Below are 21676 nucleotides of genomic sequence, written 5' to 3'. Positions count from 1 at the left end.
ATATATTTTAATTATTTGCAAGTGCAGACGCCCTAATGGCAGTAGCTAGCTATAGCACTTGCAGAAATTAACCAATTCAATTCAATTCAGTTTATTTATATAGCGCCAAATCACAACAAAGTTGTCTCAGGGCACTTTACAAAAACATTCACATACATAAAAGCCAATTAGTAAAGTTCTCTATCTAAGGAGCAATGCAAAAATGACAGCAATGCTAAGGTTTAAATGAAAGTTATGCTACATTCACAACATCCATCCATCCATCCACCTTACCCACTGGTGTTCATATCCAGCAGTCACTGTGTGAGGTACACCCTGGACAGGTTGAAAGTCCTTCAGAGGGACACATAGAGGCAACGAACCATTCACTCTCTCACTCACACCTAGGGATAATTTAGAACTACCACTTGGACTAAGATGCATGTTTTTGGTCTGTGTGAGTAAACTGTACATGGAGTAAACTGTACACAGAGCAAACAAATGAATTAATGAAGAAAACGTGCAAATTCGACCCAGAAAGGTCATCATGCTGGAATTCGATCAGTCAACCTTCTAAGAGATTTTATAAACATGTTTATAGAAACTAGCATATTTTAAGCATGCGTATCGTCCTGGTTCAATGGCGTCAACAGATGATAAAAAAGGTGTCTAAGCCAAGCTGACTGGGAATTTAAAATGACAGTGTTGTGTGTAAACAGGCGTAACCTGGAGGCTTAGACGAGAGCGGTTTGTGCTCAGTTTGTTCAACACCCACACACTGACTGTCACCAAAGCAAAAATAATAACTTGACTTTAAAAGCATCCTTCATGTCAGCGTTGGAAACACAAAGCCCATTAATACAGAGCTCCTGGAGGTGTAATGACAGGCCAGTGATGAACTTCAGCTTGTGACACGACGACTCAAACAACAGCCCTGCTGATCCATTCTGACAGGTGATGGATCTCCAGCTTACCTGTAAAAAGCTCGAGGTCTGAGGGTTCCATTTCTCCTCTGGTCTGCCGTGCCACGTGTTCAAGATACTTAAACACACCTGAAGGAAAAAAAAAATCAATGATGGAATCAATGTCAGAAGAATGAACTATAAACCACAAAATAAATATTTGAGGCTCCCACAATCCTGAGGTTAATTCAAGCTAAAACACTTAGAGCCACTGAAAAACACATTTAACAGGAACAAAACCAACTAAACTGCAGAACTAAAGCCTACTGCTCGTTGTGAAGTTTTTTCTATATGAAAATGCACAAAAAAATTAATTAAATAAATAAATATATATAGTGATAATACATTCTTTAAATTTTCTCTTTATTGACAGAACTCTATATTAAAAGAATAAGCAATTCAAAGAGCATGTCCTACAAGTGAACAATTTCCACCAGGCACTAAAAGACTGCTGTTTGGAGTTTACTGGTGCGTCAGAGAACGACAGTGATTTTCAAACGTGAGAACAGTCATTGAAGTGCACTAATCTGAACAACTCATTTAAAGTATCTGTCAGTCCTCCCTCAGCACCTGGTGGTAGTGTGCTGGGGTGTGGGCTGGTTGTGTCGTTTCAGCTGGTTACGCACTTCCAAATCTTTCTAATTGCGATGGAAGACTGCCACGTTGACAAAACAGGGACAAAAGAAGTGCAGAATCTTTGAGGACGTTTTTTTCCTACAAGCTATGACTGAACAAACGTCAAGAAGAATTCACTGCAGATGTTACATAAACTTGAAAAACTACTGAAAACTGAAACGTGATGAAACCTTCTAGTTATGTTTTTGTATCAAGCATGTACTCTGACAGGACGACTTTTCTTGCACCACTTTACGACATAGTGGTCATCTTTCAGTAGCAATGAATTCAATTTTATTCAATTCAAAAATACTTTATTAATCCCAGAGGGAAATTAAATAGAATAGAGGGAGAGCTGCAGTAAAGTCTGCAGCGTCGGTATAAAAGGCATCTCTGCTCTCTGAACATCACAGTTCGCTCACGCCAGGAGTCGTGTACCCATAAAATTAAGACATAATGGAATATTTAAATAAAGACAAAATAAAAATGTAAAGTGAAACACAAGGATATAAAATGTTTGAGTGTGTAATATTTGAGAAATGTCTAAATACATGTGGATGATTACCAGATAGTACTTCCTCATGACAGTCCCCTTCTCTAGCATCTTTGTTACGTCATGTCAAGTGAAGAGTTGCCTTTTTTACATTTACTAATAAGAATTTGATACAATTACAAGTTGATTTCTCTGAGCTACAACTTTCTTCATTCCATCAAAATTCTCTTCCTGCAGTTCAAACATTTGTCTTTCACTCAATCGTAAATGCTCCTTCAATTTGTAAAGTCCCAGGATTTTATCACAGCAGCTGTCGGGGTCCGTTATATAAACCAATGTGAGGTGTCAGCAGCTGCCTAATGAGCTGCAGCTCCTGAAGAGACTTTCAACACTTTGACCTCAGCTTCTCCATGGAAGGAAGCCAGGGCAACAGAGAACAACTCCACATGTTCTAACATGCCAGGAGGACGCCTGTTTCCAAATGTCACGTTAAAAAATAATCTGGATATCAGTGGGACTTGTAAGGTTTTAGGATAATCTGATAATCTGCTTGAGAAGAGGCATGGCTTTCTTACTGTGCTCATTACGCAGTCAGTAAAGATGCCAGGTGAGCAAGAAGTCAACTTTAGGTTTCCGCTGATTTTCCCTTCTGCATTAATAATTAAATGTTACTGTTGGCAACAAAACCCCACATAGATAAACATCTGCTAAACTACTGCCGTCAAAACGTTACAATATGGAGGTCTTTGCCTGTTAATAAGAGAAAATGTGTCATTAATAAAACCTACTCTATTTGGTTGCAGATGATAATAAAAGATTAAGCATCAACTAAAAATAGATTTTTTTTGTAGTTTTAAAAGGAAGCCTTGCAAAGTTTAAATTTAATAGTAAATATAAAAATTTTAATTTTAAAAATCAGTTCTAAAGTTAATTAAAAAACATATTTTTGTAGAAGTTATAATGGAGTATAATATATATAATAATATACTATAACATATAATGAAAATATAAACTATAATGGAATTATGTACTATTATTTATTTTTAAAAATTAGAACTGAGAATTCATGTTTTCTCAACTTGACTGGGACCGAGTTAAACTGCTGCACCTTTCTAGAACACAAGAACTATTTATTTATTTTAACTCGTATGAATTACCCTGACAAACAAAAACGTCAGCAGTTTAGTTTTTTAATCTACCTTGCCATCGTTGTACAGGTTAGGGTTGAAGCGCACACTGTGTCCCCCTGTGGTCTCCAGATTAACCAGGGGAGGTGAGTTGGGGTAGTCCTGGGGAAAATATACATCGAACTCGAAGCAACCGTTGGCGTATGGGGTGTCTGCTGGGCCTGTGATGAGAACCTGGCAACACAAGCACAGAAATGAATCAGGAAACTGTTTTCAATTTCAAGGTGCAAATCATTTCTGGAGTTACACTCGTTCATTTACAAAAGATAAGTAGCAAAAATGTTTATGGTATTTGTGGAAAAAATACAAATAAATCCTACTATTATTTTAATTAGACTGAAGCAAAAATGTACAAAAATAAATACAGATTAATTGGTTATAATTAGAAACACTGTTTTTCACTACTTTAGTTTAAAATATATGAGTCAATAGTCTGTAATAAAAACAGGCCAAATTAAACAAAAATATGGAAATACACAAACACATTTTATTTATTAGTTGTGCACTGGCCAAACAAATCTAAAAACACAAATACGAATGTTTTGTGTCTTTGACTCTTTGCATTGTCATTTTAACACATTTCAGTGTTTCCCCTCGGTTACTTGCCTTGGGAACGCGCTCGTCTCTGGTTTTGTTTTGTTTTTGTCAGTGGAGGAGGCGGGGGGGGGTGTTGTGTGCGTTGAAGCGCTACATTTATATTGCTCACAGTTTGGAGTCTGAGCTGAGCTGATAATGTCCCCATCTGGAAGTGGCGGAGCTACGTGGGGGGTGGGGGATTTGGTAGGCGGGGCACTCTGTTCTGTTGACAGGGCGGGACGCCCCCTTTGAATAATGGACTGATGGATTGAAAAGTCTGGGGTGGAGTGTACCAAGAGGAATGTTTAGGGTCTCTTGATTTGATACAGAGATCAAACAAGATGGCCAAAATAAAAACAAACAACCCCCCCCCCCCCCCCCACACACACACACACACACACACTAAATAAACTGCATGTGTGCAAATACAACTGCTTTTACAGACAGTACTGATGGACTGCAGTTCAGACGTAACACAGCCTCTCTAAGACCCCCTTTACACTGACTGACTGTCATGGTACACTCTCCACAACCGATAAGGACACAATTGAATTGAAAGTTAAAAAAAAAATAATAATAAATAAAAAAACCTTTAGTATGAAGACAGAACAGATATTTAAATCTATATAATCCTTGTCAAAATTTATAGAATCCCTAATCCTGAAGGATGTTCTTTCAATTGATGAATTGTTGTTAAAAAAAAAAAAATATCAGAGAAAGGAGATTAGGAGAAAACCACTGCACAATTATTAGTTTGTTGCACCACCTCTGGCTTTTATAACAGATTGAACTCTCTGAGGCCCCAACAAATGACCAGCTGTACTCTTCGTCAGTCTGGCTCAGGTTGTCTCTTATTGCCATTTCCTGTTTAGCTTTGCAGGTTGGAGCCTTGTACTTGTCCCTTTAATTCAATTTCCACTAGACATTTTCTACTTGACTGAGATCTAGACTATTTAGCAGGTCATGCCGTTGATATTGATATTTATATGACATTCACAAGGAAAGACATTTCTACCTCTCCAGAAAATGTCGGTATATGCTCTTTTTTTCTTAGAAATGTTTTTCTGGAAGGTCGAGAAAATGCTTATTAAATAAAACTTCAGACACAAAAACTTGTTTTTACTTTGTAACCACAGCCAGCCTGAAAAGTATGTTTTTTTAAATAGTCGTGCAATTTAATCTTCTTGAAAGTTTATTGTGCTAATAATTATACATAGTTCGTGGTAGTTTAATGCGTTTATTTTTAAAACCAACTTCCCACTGCTTTTCTGTCAAAACTGTTTAACATACGAGTATTTTGACATTTAGCAAAGGAGACGCTGTCGTTAATCAGTCTGAGGTGAGAGACATTTATTCAAATGTCAGTGGAGTTAATGCACGGTAGAAACATATGACACATAGATGTCTACTATAAACAGAACAGTGTTATGAATGAGCTCATGGTTTCAGCTCTGTTAAAAATGGGTACATTACCTTCATGATGTCTAGCCTCTCCTCATCACAGCGAACAAAGACACTGGAGGAGGATGAAAGAGGCAGGGAGGTGGACAGGGTCACTGCCTCCTGGGCCAGGCGCCGAGATCGGGCTGCACTGTTTGTGTCGCTGGCATTTTTAACCTGAGACATGTAGTGGTAGTTGACCTTAAACATCAGCTTCCCCTCCTCGTCTTCGGAAACCATTTCAAAGGTGTCTGTGAGGAGAGGACACAACAGGAAGTGATTCAGACTGTCAAGTGTTTAGTGCACAGGCTGGCAGTCTCATTTCCCAGCGTTGCATCTTCCCTAGGGATTTGAGTTGCCCTCTGTGGACTTCAACTATAAATCATAAGAGGAACATTCATCAATTCATAGAGCTTCATTCATTCATTGTCAACTGTTGCAAATTATTTGACGGATATGTTTATGTAAAGAGTGGGGTTATATGCATCATGCTGTCTGCAGCAAAACAAAGAAATGAACATAAAAATGTTACCTACACCTTGAAACACTAGTTGAGTTTAATAGACTGGAAACAAATCCTGCCTGTCCACATTAAGGTAGGGCAATACAGAAAAGACAATTCAACAGGCATGAAGACAAAATCAGCAGCACAGAGCAGCTTCTTTTTATGGGGTTGCTAAGAAAAATGTATCTATTTTTCAATTGTTAAATTAGGCTAAGTCAAAAAGTGCATCTTAACCACATGCGAAGCAACATTGTTCAGTATTTAGAGCTCAGATTTTTACATCTTAATTCATCTTAAATGGTGGTAGTATCCTTATTTTAAATTATAAGTATTTAAGAATGTTTGTAAAAAACATGTCAATTTACTTTTAGTTCTACAACTGCCTATTGATGCTGCGACTCGTGTTACGTCTTAGAACAAATACTGACCTTGAAACGTACATGCTGAGCTACATTAACTAGCCATTTTTATTACAATAAAATTTGTTTTATCAAAACATTGCGACTTGTTCAAACAAATACATTTTGTAGATTTGTGCTAAGCAATAAATTGTAACAACAGGCTGGACTAAAACCTAAAGAAAGGTTGAGGCTTAGCTTGGTGGAAATGGATGGGAGCTGATGAATCTGAGAGGATCAGGGTGTGTTACAGCCTGCTCAGGTTTCAATTTGAACTGGATATTAATATACAGCTTCAAATCCCTAAAAGTAAAAATGACCTTAATTAAAATAGTGTTTAAAAACAAACAAACAAAAAAAAAGCAGGCAGACTCAGACAATTGTTGATGATCAGTTTAATCACCCAACCCTGGTCTGGACGCTAGTTAGCATTTGGCGTTATTTTTTTAATAACAAACTAACGTCTTGTTTTAAACATTCTGTAGAAATCCTCATGACGCGTCAGAGCATGCCCATGCTTTGTCAAAAGAGCTAATTATTATTATCACCATCATCATTCACTTCTTGGTCTGCTGCCTTCATACATCTCCTCCTACATGTCTCTGCGTGAGTGCAGCTACAGCGTGCGCTCTCAGGACATTATTACCTGCAGTGTTCCCTCTGAAGACTGAACTTAGCAAAAGTTTCTTCTCCTACTCCGCTCCTGTTTCCTGGAATATCTTACAAAAAAACCTGAAGCTCTCGACCTTGACCTCTCTAAGTGACTTTAATTATCTGCTAAGTTCATGGCAAAAACTAATACCATGTTCCTGTTTTTAGTTTTATACATCGCTTTACAACCTAGATGTTTTTGTTTTGTTTTCTTAATATTTTTCTTTCCTTTTTTTTTTCAATTTATATGCTTTCTTTTTTATGGTTGTCTACTGTTGTCATCATTCGTTGTCTAAATCTGGTCTCTCTTGTAAATGAGTCCTCGAGGCTCAAGAGACTAACCTGTATAAATAAAGGCTGAATTAATGTTTTTAAGCACTTTTGTTTTGTTGCAATAAAATTCAAGGCATCACAGAGGAATAAAAATAAAACGTGAATTTAGTTTCACTTCCAGTTTGACGTACAATAACAAAACCCAAGTATAACTATTGTACTGTGTAATTTTCTTATGCTTCAAGTAAAAACTCTTACTAAAAAATAAACATCAAACTATGGATTTTTACAGTCACCAACTCAAGATTAAAACAGAACTCCTCTGCTTTTATGGTTTTATGTAGCCGATACAGAAACAGCACTGTTTACAGTCAAGTCACTAACAATTAGTTCAGACAAGCAGCTGCTTGCAAAATCAATCACAACACAGCAAAGACTGAACGGAGAGAAACAGACAAAAGAGATCTTTGTTCCTTTTAGCAATTTGCCATACAGACATTAACAAATAAAAACCAAACAGCAAAGCATGTCTGTACACCTGGTGGAAGCAGGAAGGCTAAACAGGAATGATGCATGTAGGCGTCACTTTCTCAAACTTGTCAGCGCAAATATTTACACTTATTTTTCAAGGCATAATGAGCATCTTGGAATTCATAAAGCAAGAGTCATGAAACAATAAAACCAGAGAGACAAAGTTGTAAACTCACCAAACTGGAGTTTCTTCATGGCAGCAACAAATTTTTCCTCTAAAGAACGGAGAATGGACAACGGCTTCGGTCGGCTGCAGACCTTCTTCGAAGACTCAACTAGTTTCCGCTCTTTTAGATGAAAAATAAACATATTACAGTTAAAAAGGTAAACATAAAAGGCATATTTCAATGCTTTGAAATAATTAAAATTTGTGGTATGGGAGCATATAGGTGTTTTATTCAGCTAATTTAAAAGTTTCAATACCTGACAGACAAAATCTAGTTGGCTGTGCATATCTGTGAATGTATGACTGGTTTTTTGGACAGCCCAGTAAACACTTTCAGCATGGCCCTGGCTTTTCTCACAGCATTCGTTGTGTTTCAGAGGAGCGTGTACTGGTAAGTGCTTTTGTTCCATAAATACTTTTTAAACCTGCTGTCGAGGGAAAGTATATGCACGCACCATGCTCTATTGTTTTATCATATCAACAACCTTTTGTAGACTCTACCGTCATTGTGTGCATGTGGTATGTTATTATAACGCCTTAGTTCACTGGCATCAGTAGCAGCTGGCCAGATGTGCCATCAGCCCTTCCCCCCATAAGAATCCTTGAGGAATGTTTACCACCAGCAGCAGCTCCCTCAGTGTGTCTGTGCAGTTGCTGGGTCGGTTCTGATAACAGGTAAGGGAGGGGGGAGGCCACTCCCCTGATGAGCTTCTACAAAACGAACCTTTTCTCATCAGGAAGCCAGAACCAGCGAGGAACCGAGGCAGAGCGAGCACTGGCCGTTTCTGGACTTGTAATGTTTTGCTTTCTGGATCTGACTGCTCCTCCACAAAGCTTTGTGGTATTCAATTTGATGAAATCTACACGTGATCGTTCATGAATCAGTTTTTTTCTACAACACCTGCTAAATATATAATTTATTTTGTTCTAATTTGTAAATGAATATATCTCCAGTCTTGAACCTAAAACAATGATAATTTTAGTATCAAGATCTGATGACTATTTTAATTTTAGATTTCAAATATCACCTGAGGTATTCCTTTAAACATTTTAACATGAAATAAAACTCCGTGTTGAAAAGTCATGTGACTGTGCCACAACAATCTCAATTTCAGATCAAATAGCAGCTCTGACAGTATGAGCACACTGCTGGTCCCATGTTGGCACAAACTTCTCAGACACAAGCAGACTCAGTGCAGAACAGATGCACAGCTGTGATATCCTCTCCTGAGGCAAGACGACACACAGTGAACCTGTGGTATGATGATGCCAGTCGATACACGGTGTACTGGAAGGAGTTTAAAATCTGTGGCCCCATGAGAGGTGCAGATGTCATAGTTCTGTAACACTTGGCAAACAATAGGACAATCCTTCATTTGCGTAATCTGTTTGGGTGCAGTTGTGTACTCATTTGTTTTGATACAGGACCACTGAGTCATCAGTACATCCCACATGCTGAACTGTTACATAATACAAACTCCACAGTTCAACTCCTATTAATCTCCATCATGTGCCACCAACGGCACATGATGGAGATTCACTGTTTGTACGAGGCATCCTCTGTGTTTGCCGCCCTTTACTCACCATTTTGTCTTACTGTAAAATGCACTGGAAGCTGCCTGATAACAGCGTCCACTCATGACACCACTTGTACACTATGGTGCCCGTTATAGGATTCTCAAACTTCTAGCAAAGCAAATATTTTACTGGTGGTCACTGGTATGCATACGGATCAAATTACACTAAATTAGACCATTGTTTGTGACCGTTTTAAGTCAGTGAGTGTATTGGAAAAACATTATCCAACCCCAGATGAGGTAAACAGCTCATGAGACCAGAGGAGCAGCTGATATTATCTGTCTTGGTATGATCGAGGACTCTGTCTTTCCTTCACTCAATACTTCCATCCTCCTGTTTGATTGTGACGTCTCTTAAAATCTATTTCTAAAGACGCCTTTACTAATTAAATGAGTATATATATCTGTCAAAGCTTTAAAGCTGCCAACTCTACATTGTACAGCTCTGTACATTAGGCCACCTTCATGTGGATTTTTTCACATAGAGACACGTCATTGATCTTTAGCTATACCCCATCTCACATTCACACTTTCATCACATCTAATGGCCAACACACCACCTAAGTGATCAGTTAGACGATCATTTATGTAGTCCGAGCATAAAAGAGCTCTAAAGGGAGCTTGAAGAAACGAGGGTGAGGGGGATAATTAATATTGTGTACTGTATAGCAACAAGGTAATGCGAAAGGAATAATACTTCATCGTGCAACAAACACTTTATTGATGGCGCAGATTCTATAAGGTGACTAATGACTAGCTTGAAGAAGCTTCTTTCTTTCCTTATTACCTTATTAAAATATCTCTAACCTGAACTCAATTAGAGGTGAGAGACCTTAGGTAGCCTAACTGAGACTTGTAGTTTTCATGTTTTAACCATGAGGGCAGGACAAAAAAATAAAAAAAAGTGTATGACAAAAAGATTAACTTGGAAAATAAAGTTTTATGCACTTAATAAAGTTTGGTTTAGGTTAAAATAAATTTGTACTGAAAAAATGTCCCAGGTTTGGTTTAAAAACTGCTACATTTCCACGTGTTTCATACCCTGGTTGGCCTGCCGTAGACTGGTAGTAGCAGCGTGGACGATCTCAGCTGTCCGCTGGATGTCGGGCACTAGAAGTGTCAAACCTTCAGGCTCAGGGTCTGAGCCTTCTGCTTTGACCACACCTTTGCTTTTATCTTTCTTTGACCTGGAAAGCACAAAGACACATGTCTTTGGTAACCTGAAAAACTTAATTTGTTAGAGCAAAGGTTTTTACTTTGAATTCAAAGTCAAGGTAACAAATGTTCAGCAAAATTATGTGGCCAAGACATCAAAGTTCATGCTCACTAATCCAGGTAAACAATACAACAAAGTTCAGTCAGGTCCTCTGGACGGTTTCTTTGTGTTGAAACTTTTCCTTTTTCATCCAAAAGACTTCATCAGTCCAAGGAGCTACAACAAACTCAGTCCACTCACATAGTGGGCTAAAGGACCTGACTTAACTTTGTTAGATTTTTTTTTACCTGATTATTGAACATGAACTTTTATGTTTTGAACCACTTTGGCCATGGCTGCTTGAGATGAGTCGATTGGGGGGGGGGGGAGACTCCAGAAACCATCTTATCACCATCAAACTGGCTGACCCACTATGCGAGTGTGCTGCTTATGGGACTGTTTGTTGTGGCTCCTGAATCTGAATCTCTTGTTGGAGGACGACAGCTCTAGCCACTGAGCCACAGTGACCAATGTCTGTTTCTTGATTTCTGTTTCAAGTATCATGCATGACAGCTTCCTGAAATTATCCCTGTTTCATGGAGTTATTAGAAGGGGAACCTCAAATAAACCATGCTGCCAGAAGGACTGCTGCTGCAACATTCATGACAAGTGTTTGCTAAAATTATCCTTGGATACATCATTCATAATATTTTAGCTCTGATGTGCAAGCAAGCAGTATGCATGTTTGTAAACCTGAGTTCAGCATGTTGTCAAGAAGCTTCCAGCAGCAGAGAAGAGTTCATTCATTCATTGTAAAGTCTTCAGACCTCTTACACATACAGCGCCTATAAAAAGTATTCACACACTTTGATGTTTTATCCTGTTATTGGCGTCATAAATCAGTTGTGGTCAATATAAACTAATTTTTTTTAATTAAAAAAAATCTTCAATGTCAAACTGAAATAAAGTCAAAGTTCTACAAAGTAATACCTATTAAATTAAAGTATGAAATGTAAAATAAGTGACTGCATAAACTATCACTCCCTTTAGGTCAGTATTTATTACAAGCACTTTTGGCTGCAATGCAACAGCACCGAGTCTTGCACATCTGGACACTGGATTTTTTTTCTACATTCTTCTTTACAAAGCTGCTCAAGCTCTGCCAGGTTGTGTGAGGATCAGACATGAACAGCCCTTTTAAAATCAAGCTACAAATTCCTCACTGGATTTGGATCGGGGCTTTAATTCAGCCACTCCAGAACATTCACCTTGTTGTCTTTAAACCACTTCTGTGTCGTTTTCACCATTTCATTCGGGTCATGGTCTTGCTGGAAAATAATTTTCTGGGCACGTTTAGGGCCTTGGAAAACCATCCCATAACTTGTACTGTTCAATAATCATCTCTGAGTTGTTTGGAGCGTGTTATTTTGTCCTCATGGTGTAATGATAGCCAGACATACTGATTAACCAGTGACCAGACCTTCACACATGTTTCTATACTGCAATCTCTTGAGACACATCTACAGGTGATGACCATTTTACTATCTGTGAGGCTAATAGCACCAAGTGGCTGGACATCAGTTAAATTTGAACAATCCTTTTTAAAGGGGGTGCAATCACTTATTTTAGATTACATTTTTATTTAATTTAATTGTGAAAATTTGATCTAACTCTAAAATTGAATAGTATTGTTGTTGTTAAAAAGGCCAATTTATGTTGACCATGATTGATTTATGAGTGCAATAAAAGCACAAAACATCCAGGGGGTAAATATTTTAATAGGAACTGTTGACTTCTGTGTTGCTCCACAGAAAATATGTTACACATCGCAAAGACAACCTAAACCATAACCCCACCTCTCCTCCCCAGTAGGATTATTCTACTTTACACTTGGGCCTTTTGCCACCATAATAAAAAAGCAACATTTCTGTAGCTGTGTTGGAACATCTTCAAAATAAATTGCGACTAAATCTTAATGAGTCTCCCTCATCCCCGGGGCTACTGTTTGTTTTTTTTAACACCAAGTGCAAAATAGGCACAGAGATGTAAAGATAACCTGCTAAGAATTGTTACATGAACAAACAAACCAGTGGGGTGGTGGGCTAAATAATTATGCTATTCACTCATTGTTTGAAGATGATTTTGTGATGTTTTATGATTATCCATAACACAAATATAAAATAGAGTTCATTACCTGAGGCGATTTGTGTATGTGTCAACACACGTCTTCATTTTAGCCAACAGCATTCCTACAGAGGTCTGTCCTTCAGAGTGCTCTTCATCCTCCTCTTCGTCTTCTTGTCCGGGGTCCGCAGACAGAGGCAGCAGCAGTGGAACCAGGGAGGTGTAGGTGGAAATGGCTCTTAGTAGCTCCAGTAGAGCCCGGTACAGTGGGACATGACGTGCCATATCCAGCACTGTGGAGACAAGAGAGACACAGAGTTTCCAGGAGCTTCATAAAACTCTTATCAAGGACACTCAACCCATGCTTCATTGTCCAGGTGAACATTTGTTCCTGATTTCAATAATTCACTCACATATTGGCTGATACAATAAGATGAACAAACACAACCGACAGGGAGGGTCAATCTCTTAGACAGAAATGCAATGTAACCAATTTTCCCAAAGTAATAAATTGAATAAATATTATTGGGGTGAGATTGTTGAGAAGAAAATGCTTGAAATAATGAGTGCTATATTGATGTAGTAGCCCAGTATGAGAATGTGAATGATTGTTTTACACCTAGATCTTTGTAGAACAAGGTTAAAAAGTGCTATCAAGGTATGCACTAATATTAAATTATACAACACATATGCATTGCAGCACTTATATTGGTGGTTACTTGTTTGTGTTACAATTTTCAGATCACCATTTCCCTTTATCTTTGGAATCTACTTATCTACTTGAAATGAAAAATACAGTAAAACCCGTTTCTTGATTATGACTAATGTGCTGTAATACAACAACGTGACTTATGTACTTTGGTAGCACAGCAAAGATAAATTTGCAAGACACTGTGGAAAAGTTCTCTTATGGCCATTAATGAAACTTTTTGTAAATGAATGAGCAAACAGGGCCCTTAAAGACTTAAAACTAGAGGAAATAAAATTAGTGAAATGGGGCAAAATAACATGAAATTTTAGTTTATTATAATAAATAGATATGATGAGTTGAGAAAAAAATAGTAGTCAAACCCATGTAAAAAATGTAAATGCATGAAAGGCAGAGATGTAGAGTTAGAGCTAAAGAGATGTGGACTGTGTGTATGACAGTTGGAACACCTTGGTCCTTTCTAATTTCACAAAGCTAAGCTGACAGCTCCTACTTCTCGCCCACAACCAAAGCCTAAAATAACAGAACGTGGACAGCCCTGCAGCCTGAGTCAGCTTGAGACGTCTGCTAAATGAAAGCTCGCACTTGGCAGCAAACGCTCTGGTCAGTTGTAGAAGAAAAAAAACTCAGCAGCTTCATTGCTCTCTTGGTTTTATTTATGTTTTTATTTACTTCTTACTTATTGCTCAAGTTTAGAGATTAATTATCCTGATATTCTAGTGAATTTAGTACACAAATAAAATAAAAGCATTCAGGAGAAGCTGAAATTCGAGCCCAACCACAACAATATTGTTAAACCCATCTGTCCACCCTCTTACGTTTATTTGTGGTACGATCAGAGGGAAAAGTTCCAGAAAAGAAACCCAGACATCCCTCATCAGTTTCTCCTGGGAGATCACAAGGTGTTCCCATGACAGAAAGGAGTTATCCTTCCAATGAGCTCTGGGTCTGCTCCTGGTCTCCTCCTAGTCAGACACACCCAGAAAACCTCTAGAGAGGCACCAGTGAGACAGCCTAAGCAGATACTTTTGAAGAAAGCTAATTTCAGCCAAAGTTGAGAAAATAGATGTATCACTAAAGTTAAGGTCTGTGCCTTAAGGTTCATCTGTTTCTTCACACTGCCAGACTAGAGCAATGCCCTCATTAATGCAAAAGAGCTCCATCCTGCCATCACTCATGAACAAGGCTCCCAGACACTTGAATTTCTCCAGTTGAGGCAAAGACTCACCCCGTCTCTGGAGGGAGCATTCCATCACTATTTACCGGTAGTTGTGAACCATAGCCTCAGACTAAGAGGAGCTTACAAGTTGATCAGGTGAACAAGGAGACATATTGTACCTTCATCTCAAACATTTGGAACATTATTGTCATGCCACCACTAGGCCTGTTGCGATAAACAATAAATCAATTAATCGCATGATATATGAAAATGATTGACCTTATTTTCATTTATTGACTTTATCGTTTCTGTGCATCTCTCTCTTTCTAGTGACGACACTGGATGACAAAAAGCTCAACTCCTGTGTTCTTCTCTGAACCCCCCCATTCCTATTTTTCGCTTTAAAAACTGTTTTAATTATCCAAAATCGTGTTTTTGGATCGTTAAAAGCAGCTAAACTGAGAAGCTAAGCTACGAGCTAAGCTAACAGGCTGACCTCAGGGAAAAAACCTCTGTCTTGTCGAAGCTCCAAAATTCATGGTTGGAACCCGTGTCATCATGTAAAAAGTTGTTTTTCTCTGAAAAAAGAAGCTGAGAACATGTTTACTGATTTTTTTAATTAAAAGCGTTGTGTGAAAAATGCTATGCTAAAGAGTTGATACCACACCAAGCGGCCGCCAGTTTGAGGACTATAAAACAGGAATGAGAGACAGTCCATGTCACATCAAGGGGCCTCCCTCCCATTTTTCTTAGAGAGACACGCTGCTCACTCCCTCACTATCCTTCATTTGGTTCAAACTTATCTTCAAATCTTATACTGCCATCCAGTGGTCAAAAAAAGGTACTACACACAAAAATAAACCAACAGTTGTTCTTAAAGGTAACAATAATGACTAATTATTGTCAAGTTTCAAACATTATCGTTTATCGCAATAAATTCTGAGACAATTATTCACCCAGAAAAATTTGTTATTGTGACAGGCCTAGTCACCACATGCTCAATGAAAAATCAGCAAGGAAATGTTACACAACTTAATTTACATCTCTTGCTACAACTATTTATTTATGTTTGGCTGGAAAAACATCAGCTAGTCAGTACTGCTGAAAAGACGTTAAGGAGGGAAGTGTAATGCCCGAGACTGAGATCAGGTAAATCAGTTTGTAAGTGTTGACTTTTTAAACAAAACCACATTCAATCTGGATTCAATCCTGAAGTGACCATCGGGAACTAGTTTTACTTGGACTCTTTTTAGAGAATCTTGCTCTAGAATTTTTTTCCTAAAGTTGGGGTCGAGACTCCACTGTGGATATTTTAATACAAAGTGAGGAATCTTGAAATGGTCATTAGAAATCAAATTAAACTTAATGATCGTTAAAATATCTTCCTTCGTTTCATACACTCAAAACCAGCCACTAGGGAGCACAAGCCAGTGTATCTCTTGTGCCGGTCCCAAGCCCGGGTAAATGGTGAGGGTTGTGTCAGGAATGGCATCCGATGTAAAAGACTTTTGCCAAAACCATAATGTGAGTTCATCAAAGCAAAACCATACCGGATCGGTCGAGGCCCGGGTTAACAACGACCACCACCGGTGCTGTTGACAAACAGGGTGTCAGCGGAAATTGTGCTACTGTTAGTCGAAGACCACGAGGAGGGAAACGTGTCAGAAGACCGAGAAAGAAGAGGAAAGTGAAGAATGTAGGGCTGAGAATTGCAACTCTAAATGTGGGGACAATGACAGGCAAAGGTAGAGAGCTAGCTGACATGATGCAGAGAAGAAAGGTAGATGTTTTCCAAGAGACCAAGTGGAAGGGCAGCAAGGCTTGCAGCATTGGAACAGGGTTCAAACTGTTTTAGCATGGTGTGGATAGAAAGAGAAATGGAGTAGGGGTGGTCCTGATGGAGGAGTTGGCCAAGAATGTAGTAGAGGTGAAGGGAGTGTCAGATAGGGTGATGTGCCTGAAGGTAGAAGTAGAAGGTCTGGTGCTAAACATCGTCAGTGGTTATGCTCCACAGGTTGGATGTGATGGGGAGGAGAAAGATACATTTTGGAAAGATCTGGATGAAGTGATGGAGAGTATTCTCAGGGAGGAGAGAGTGGTGATCGGAGCAGACCTGAATGGACATGTTGGTGAAGGAAACAGAGGGGATGAGGAAGTGATGGGTAGGTTTGGTGTCAAGGAAAGAAACCAGGAATGACATATGGTGGTGGATTTTGCCAAAAGAATGGAAATGGCTATAGTCAATCCCTATTTCTAAAAGAGGGAGGAACATAGTGTGACCTATAAGAGTGGAGGAAGGAGTACACAGGTCGACTACATTCTGTGTAGAAGAGGAAAGCTGAGGGAGATTGGGGACTGTAAGGTTGTGGCAGAGGAGAGCATGGCCAGACAGCATGGGATGGTTGTGTGTAAAATGACTGTTGCTGTGAAGAAGAGAAAAAGAGTAAAATCAGAGAAGAAGACTAAATGGTGGAAGCTGAAGACGGAATAATGTTGTGATAAATTCAGAGAGGCGCTGTTAAAGGCTCTGGGTTGTAAGAAAGAGCTTCCAAATGACTGGGCTACTATAGCAACAGTAATTAGAGAGACAGGTAGGAAGGTACTTGGTGTCATCTGGACAGAGAACGGATGATAAGGAAACCTGGTGATGGAATAGTGAAGTGCAGGACACCGTTCAAAGAAAGATTAGCCAAGAAGAAATATGACAGTGAGAGGACTGAAGAGAGGAGACAGGAATATAAGGAGGTGGGACGTAGAGCAAAGAGGAAAGTAGCTAAGGCAAAGCAGAGGGCGTACAATGAGTTGTATGGGAGACTGGACACTAAAGAGGGCGAGAAGGACTTGTACCTAGGGGTTGAACGAGTATATAATTTTTAAACTCGACATTAACATAATAAAACCCGAGAAGAACTCGAGTATTTGATGATGTCATAGATCTCAAGATACAAAAATAAATAAATAAATAAATAAATAAAACTACAAAAAAAAAGGTAATTATTTACAAAAAAATAAAAGACCAACAAAACATTGGGAGCGTATATTATGCTCCTACCATTTATCATACTGAAAATAAGTCACAGGAAAAACTAAACTATCAGTTATTATTATTAAACTGCAAACATGAAGAAACATGCAGCACGTCAAAAACAAAACTTAAACCGAAACTGGTTCTGTGGATTGGACCCGGTGTTACACCATACTCTGTGACCTGCAACAGTGCAACACCGCCCCCTACGGTCATACGGTGGTCACATAATATGACGTCACTACGTCTACTCGACGTAACATTTTTAATCTCGATAGATGTCCTAGCAATCGATGTGTAGATTACTCGAGTACTCTGTTAATGCCCTACTTGTACCAATTGGCAAGACAGAGGGATCAGGCTGGAAAGGATGTGCAGCAGATTAGGCTTATTAAAGATAGGAATGGTAATGTTCTAACAAGTGAGGAGAGTGTGACAGGAAGATGGAATGAGTACTTTGAGAAGCTAATGAATGAAGAGAATGAAAGAGAGCGCAAAAGTCATAGAAACTGTGGACCAGGAAGTGGGAAAGATTAGTGGGGGTGAAGTCCGGAAAGCTCTGAAAAGAATGAAGGGGAAGGCAGTAGGACCTGATGACATACCAGTGGAGGTTTGGAAATGTCTTGGAGAGATGGCAGTGAAGTTTTTGTCTCAAACATTCAATGGCATATATATGGGTGAGAATTTTTTTCATTCATTCAACCTTTATTTAGACAGGTAAATCCCATTGAGCCTTGAGGACTTATTTACAAGAGAGACCTGATTTCAACAAAGAATGATGACAAACAATGGACAATAATGGACAAAATGCCTCAGGAATGGAGTAGAAGTGTGCTGGTGCCCATTTTTAAGAACGAGGGTGATGTAGAGTTGTAGCAACTACAGAGGAATTAAGTTGATGAGCCACACGAAGATCTGGGAGAGAGTTGTGGAAGCAAGACTTAGACGAGAGGTGACTATCTGAGCAGCAGTACGGTTTCATGCCAAGAAAGAGCAACACAGATGCCATCTTTGCTTTGAGAATGCTGATGAAGAAGTACAGAGAGGGTCAGAAAGAACTCCATTGTGTCTTTAGAAAAAGCATACGACAGAGTGCTGAGAGAGGAGGTGTGGTATTGCATGAGGAAATCTGGAGTGGCAGAAAAGTATGTTAGACTGGTACAGGACATGTATGAGGACAGCAGGACAGTGGTGAGATGTGCTGTAGGAGTGACAGATAGCTTCAAGGTGGAGGTGGGATTGCATTAAGGATTGACTCTGAACCCCTTCTTGTTCGCTCTGGTGATGGACCAACTAACAGATGAGGTCAGGCAAGAATCCCCATGGACGATGATATTTGCAGATGACATTGTGATCTGTGGTGAGAACAGGGAACAGGTGGAAGAGAACTTGGAGAGGTGGAGGTATGCACTTGAAAGAAGAGGAATGAAAGTCAGCCATAGTAAGACAAAGTACATGTGTGTGAATGAGAGGGAGGCTGGTGGAACAGTGAGGGTATAAGGAGCAGAGGTCACAAAGGTGCAGGACTTCAAGTACTTGGGGCCCACTGTCCAGAAAAATGGGGAATGTGGTAAAGAAGTGAAAAAGAGAGTCCAGGCAGGATGGAGTGGATGGAGAAAAGTTTCAGGAGGGATTTGTGACAAAAAGGTGTCAGCAAAGGTCAAAGGAAAAGTTTACAAGACAATGGTGCGACCAGCTATATTGTATGGTCTGGAGACAGTGGCATTGAAAAAAGACATGAGAAAGAACTGGAAGTGGCAGAAATGAAGATGCTAAGGTTCTCCTTAGGAGTGACAAGGCTGGATAAAATATAGGAATGAGATCATCAGAGGTACAGCACAGGTTGAACAACTGGGAGATAAACTTAGGGAGGCCAGACTGAGATGGTTTGGATATGTCAAGAGAAGGGACCATGGGTATATTGGTAGAAAGATGTTACAAATGCAGCTGCCAGGAAAAAGACAAAGAAGAAGGCCAAAGAGGAGATATATGGATGCAGTTAGAGAGGACATGAAGGCAGTTGGACTGAGGACAGAGGATGCAGAGGACAGAGTGAGGTGGAGGAGGATGACTCGCTGTGGCGACACCTGAAGAGGGAAAAGCCGAAAGAAGAAGAAGTTTCATACACTCAAAAACAGCTGAATAAGCTAAAAACAAAAAACAAAAAAAAAAACTTCTTTTTAAAGATTGTTTTGTCATTATGTATTTGTTATAGCTAGCTGTGAAGAACTGTTTCCATACTTTACAATGAAATAGTTGGAGTCTCAAGTCCAAGATGTTATTTTGTGGGTTCAAAGCTAAAACTTTTGGCCACCATCCCTCTAGAAAATTAAAATCTGATTCTAAAGTAATCTATGCAAAGCCTGATAAGTGATTATCCTAGCAGGAGTTCTGTGAGTTGTTCAGATGGATTTGTTTTCAATGACTGCGCAGGTGTATGAAGCAGCACTTTTCTTTAAAACCAACAGAAGGGTCCGTTCATACAGTGAATAAGCATCAAAACAATGGTCATGTTTTCTGAGAGCTACCATCACGTGTACTGACACAAACTTAGGTATCCAAGTGTTTGTTCTAAACTTTCAGCCACAAAACAAATAGAAAAGCTCTTTTTTGTGGCTCCCAAACTGCTTTACATTTATATTGAAATCCCTACCTCCCCCTACAGCCCTCCTCCCAGGATCTGCAGAACACTGACCTTCCTGAGCTTTAATCTGCTTTCAAATCCTTTAACTGATGTCTCTGATCAGCATCTGGCATGAAATCCCAACCTCTCCAAGACATATCAATGTAATTACTTGGAACAACTGTGCGTAACTCATCAGAATTTCATCTTCTGCTCACTGTCAATGTCAGGCTCATTTTACTCAACACTCAGTAGTAACAACTGTTTGACTGTTCTAGAAAGAAACCACAGGTCAGGTATGAAGGGTAGACATTAGGACATTTTCCAGGTTGTCCAGCAGACAACCTCTTGACAGAATCTGGTTGTCCACTAAAATATTTGGTTGTCCGCAACCTTTACAATAAAGAAAGCAAAAAATCTCAAGAAAAATGTAATAAGTACTGTATATTGCACCATAGACGAAGTTTACTACAAATGTTCACAGTCAGCCATATTGTAGACTGCTTTGAAATTCCAAGCTACACAGTGGCAGACTTTCAGAAGCTACTTGAGTGGAACTTCATCCTTCTCCTTCTCATCTTCTCCCTTGTCATCAGACTTTGCAGAAGAGGTGCTCGCAGCACATTTAAGGCAAGGACTAAAGCAGAAAAAAACTTTTGAGTGAACATTTTTTCAAAACCTATAAGTTATCCCCCTCCCACAATACCACACGTTCAAAAGCTTTTACATGCATAATGCTCATTTCCCAAAGGTTTTCACATAAAGAGGAGTATACTGTATACCTGACTTTAGTAAAAGTACACAGTATACGGTGTACCTGATTTTAGTAAAAGTACACGGTATACTGTGTACATGATCTTAGTAAAAATACAGAGTATAGTGTTCTCTAATGAAGCGTTGAAGTTGTAAGAAGACTATAACCTGCACCATCAAGACCAATGGCATTCTGGGGTTAACATTTTGAGGGGCTGTCAGATATATTTTTAAAAAAAGTATAGCAAAGCAAGTCCTAAGCAAAGTAGACATATACCTTTTTTTTAACCAGACTGGCAGATTTCTCTACTAAAATGCCTATTTTATTGAAAGGGATTACGTATATTTACAGGATTTCTGCTAATGAGGTCATTTAATACAATTTATTTTTTATGTTACATTTTTGTTTTTAAATTGCATTTATCACAGTACAGGTACCTTTCAGTAACTAATAAGTTCAACATGAAAGTTTAATTTGGAATACTTAATAACCCCAAACCTCTAAGGACTGAATGTATGTAAGCAATGAGCTAAAGTAAAGAAAAACAAAAAAGAAAACCTCACTTAAAAAAAAGTGTATGATGTTAAGAAACATGTAATGCAAAATGCCAAAAAAAAAGGCTGTAAAATAAGCAATTGATTAAAAGTTTCATTAAATGTTATATTTGTATAATAATAAAAAATAAAAATAAATTGTATATATATATATATATATATATATATATATATATATAT

At 38.8% G+C, this 21676-nt stretch overlaps 1 protein-coding gene across 1 annotated transcript in view; it reads right to left on the bottom strand.

Annotated features, from left to right (window-relative positions):
• Positions 1 to 21676, bottom strand: part of birc6 (baculoviral IAP repeat containing 6) — a 223932-nt gene that overhangs the window by 46392 nt on the left and 155864 nt on the right. The window contains exons 65-70 of the mRNA XM_037681007.1: positions 12743 to 12965; positions 10395 to 10540; positions 7787 to 7897; positions 5286 to 5503; positions 3249 to 3410; positions 954 to 1031 (exon numbers count right to left, since the gene is read on the bottom strand). Coding sequence (XP_037536935.1) covers positions 954 to 1031; positions 3249 to 3410; positions 5286 to 5503; positions 7787 to 7897; positions 10395 to 10540; positions 12743 to 12965 — 938 coding nt within the window. The remainder of the gene's footprint in view (positions 1 to 953; positions 1032 to 3248; positions 3411 to 5285; positions 5504 to 7786; positions 7898 to 10394; positions 10541 to 12742; positions 12966 to 21676) is intronic.

This window comes from Nematolebias whitei, chromosome 1 (genome assembly GCF_014905685.2).
Source record: "Nematolebias whitei isolate Nwh7 chromosome 1, NemWhi1, whole genome shotgun sequence".
Taxonomy (NCBI): Eukaryota; Metazoa; Chordata; class Actinopteri; order Cyprinodontiformes; family Rivulidae; genus Nematolebias; species Nematolebias whitei.
Note: the sequence above shows the minus strand (reverse complement) of the source record. Positions and strands in the feature narration are given on the sequence as shown.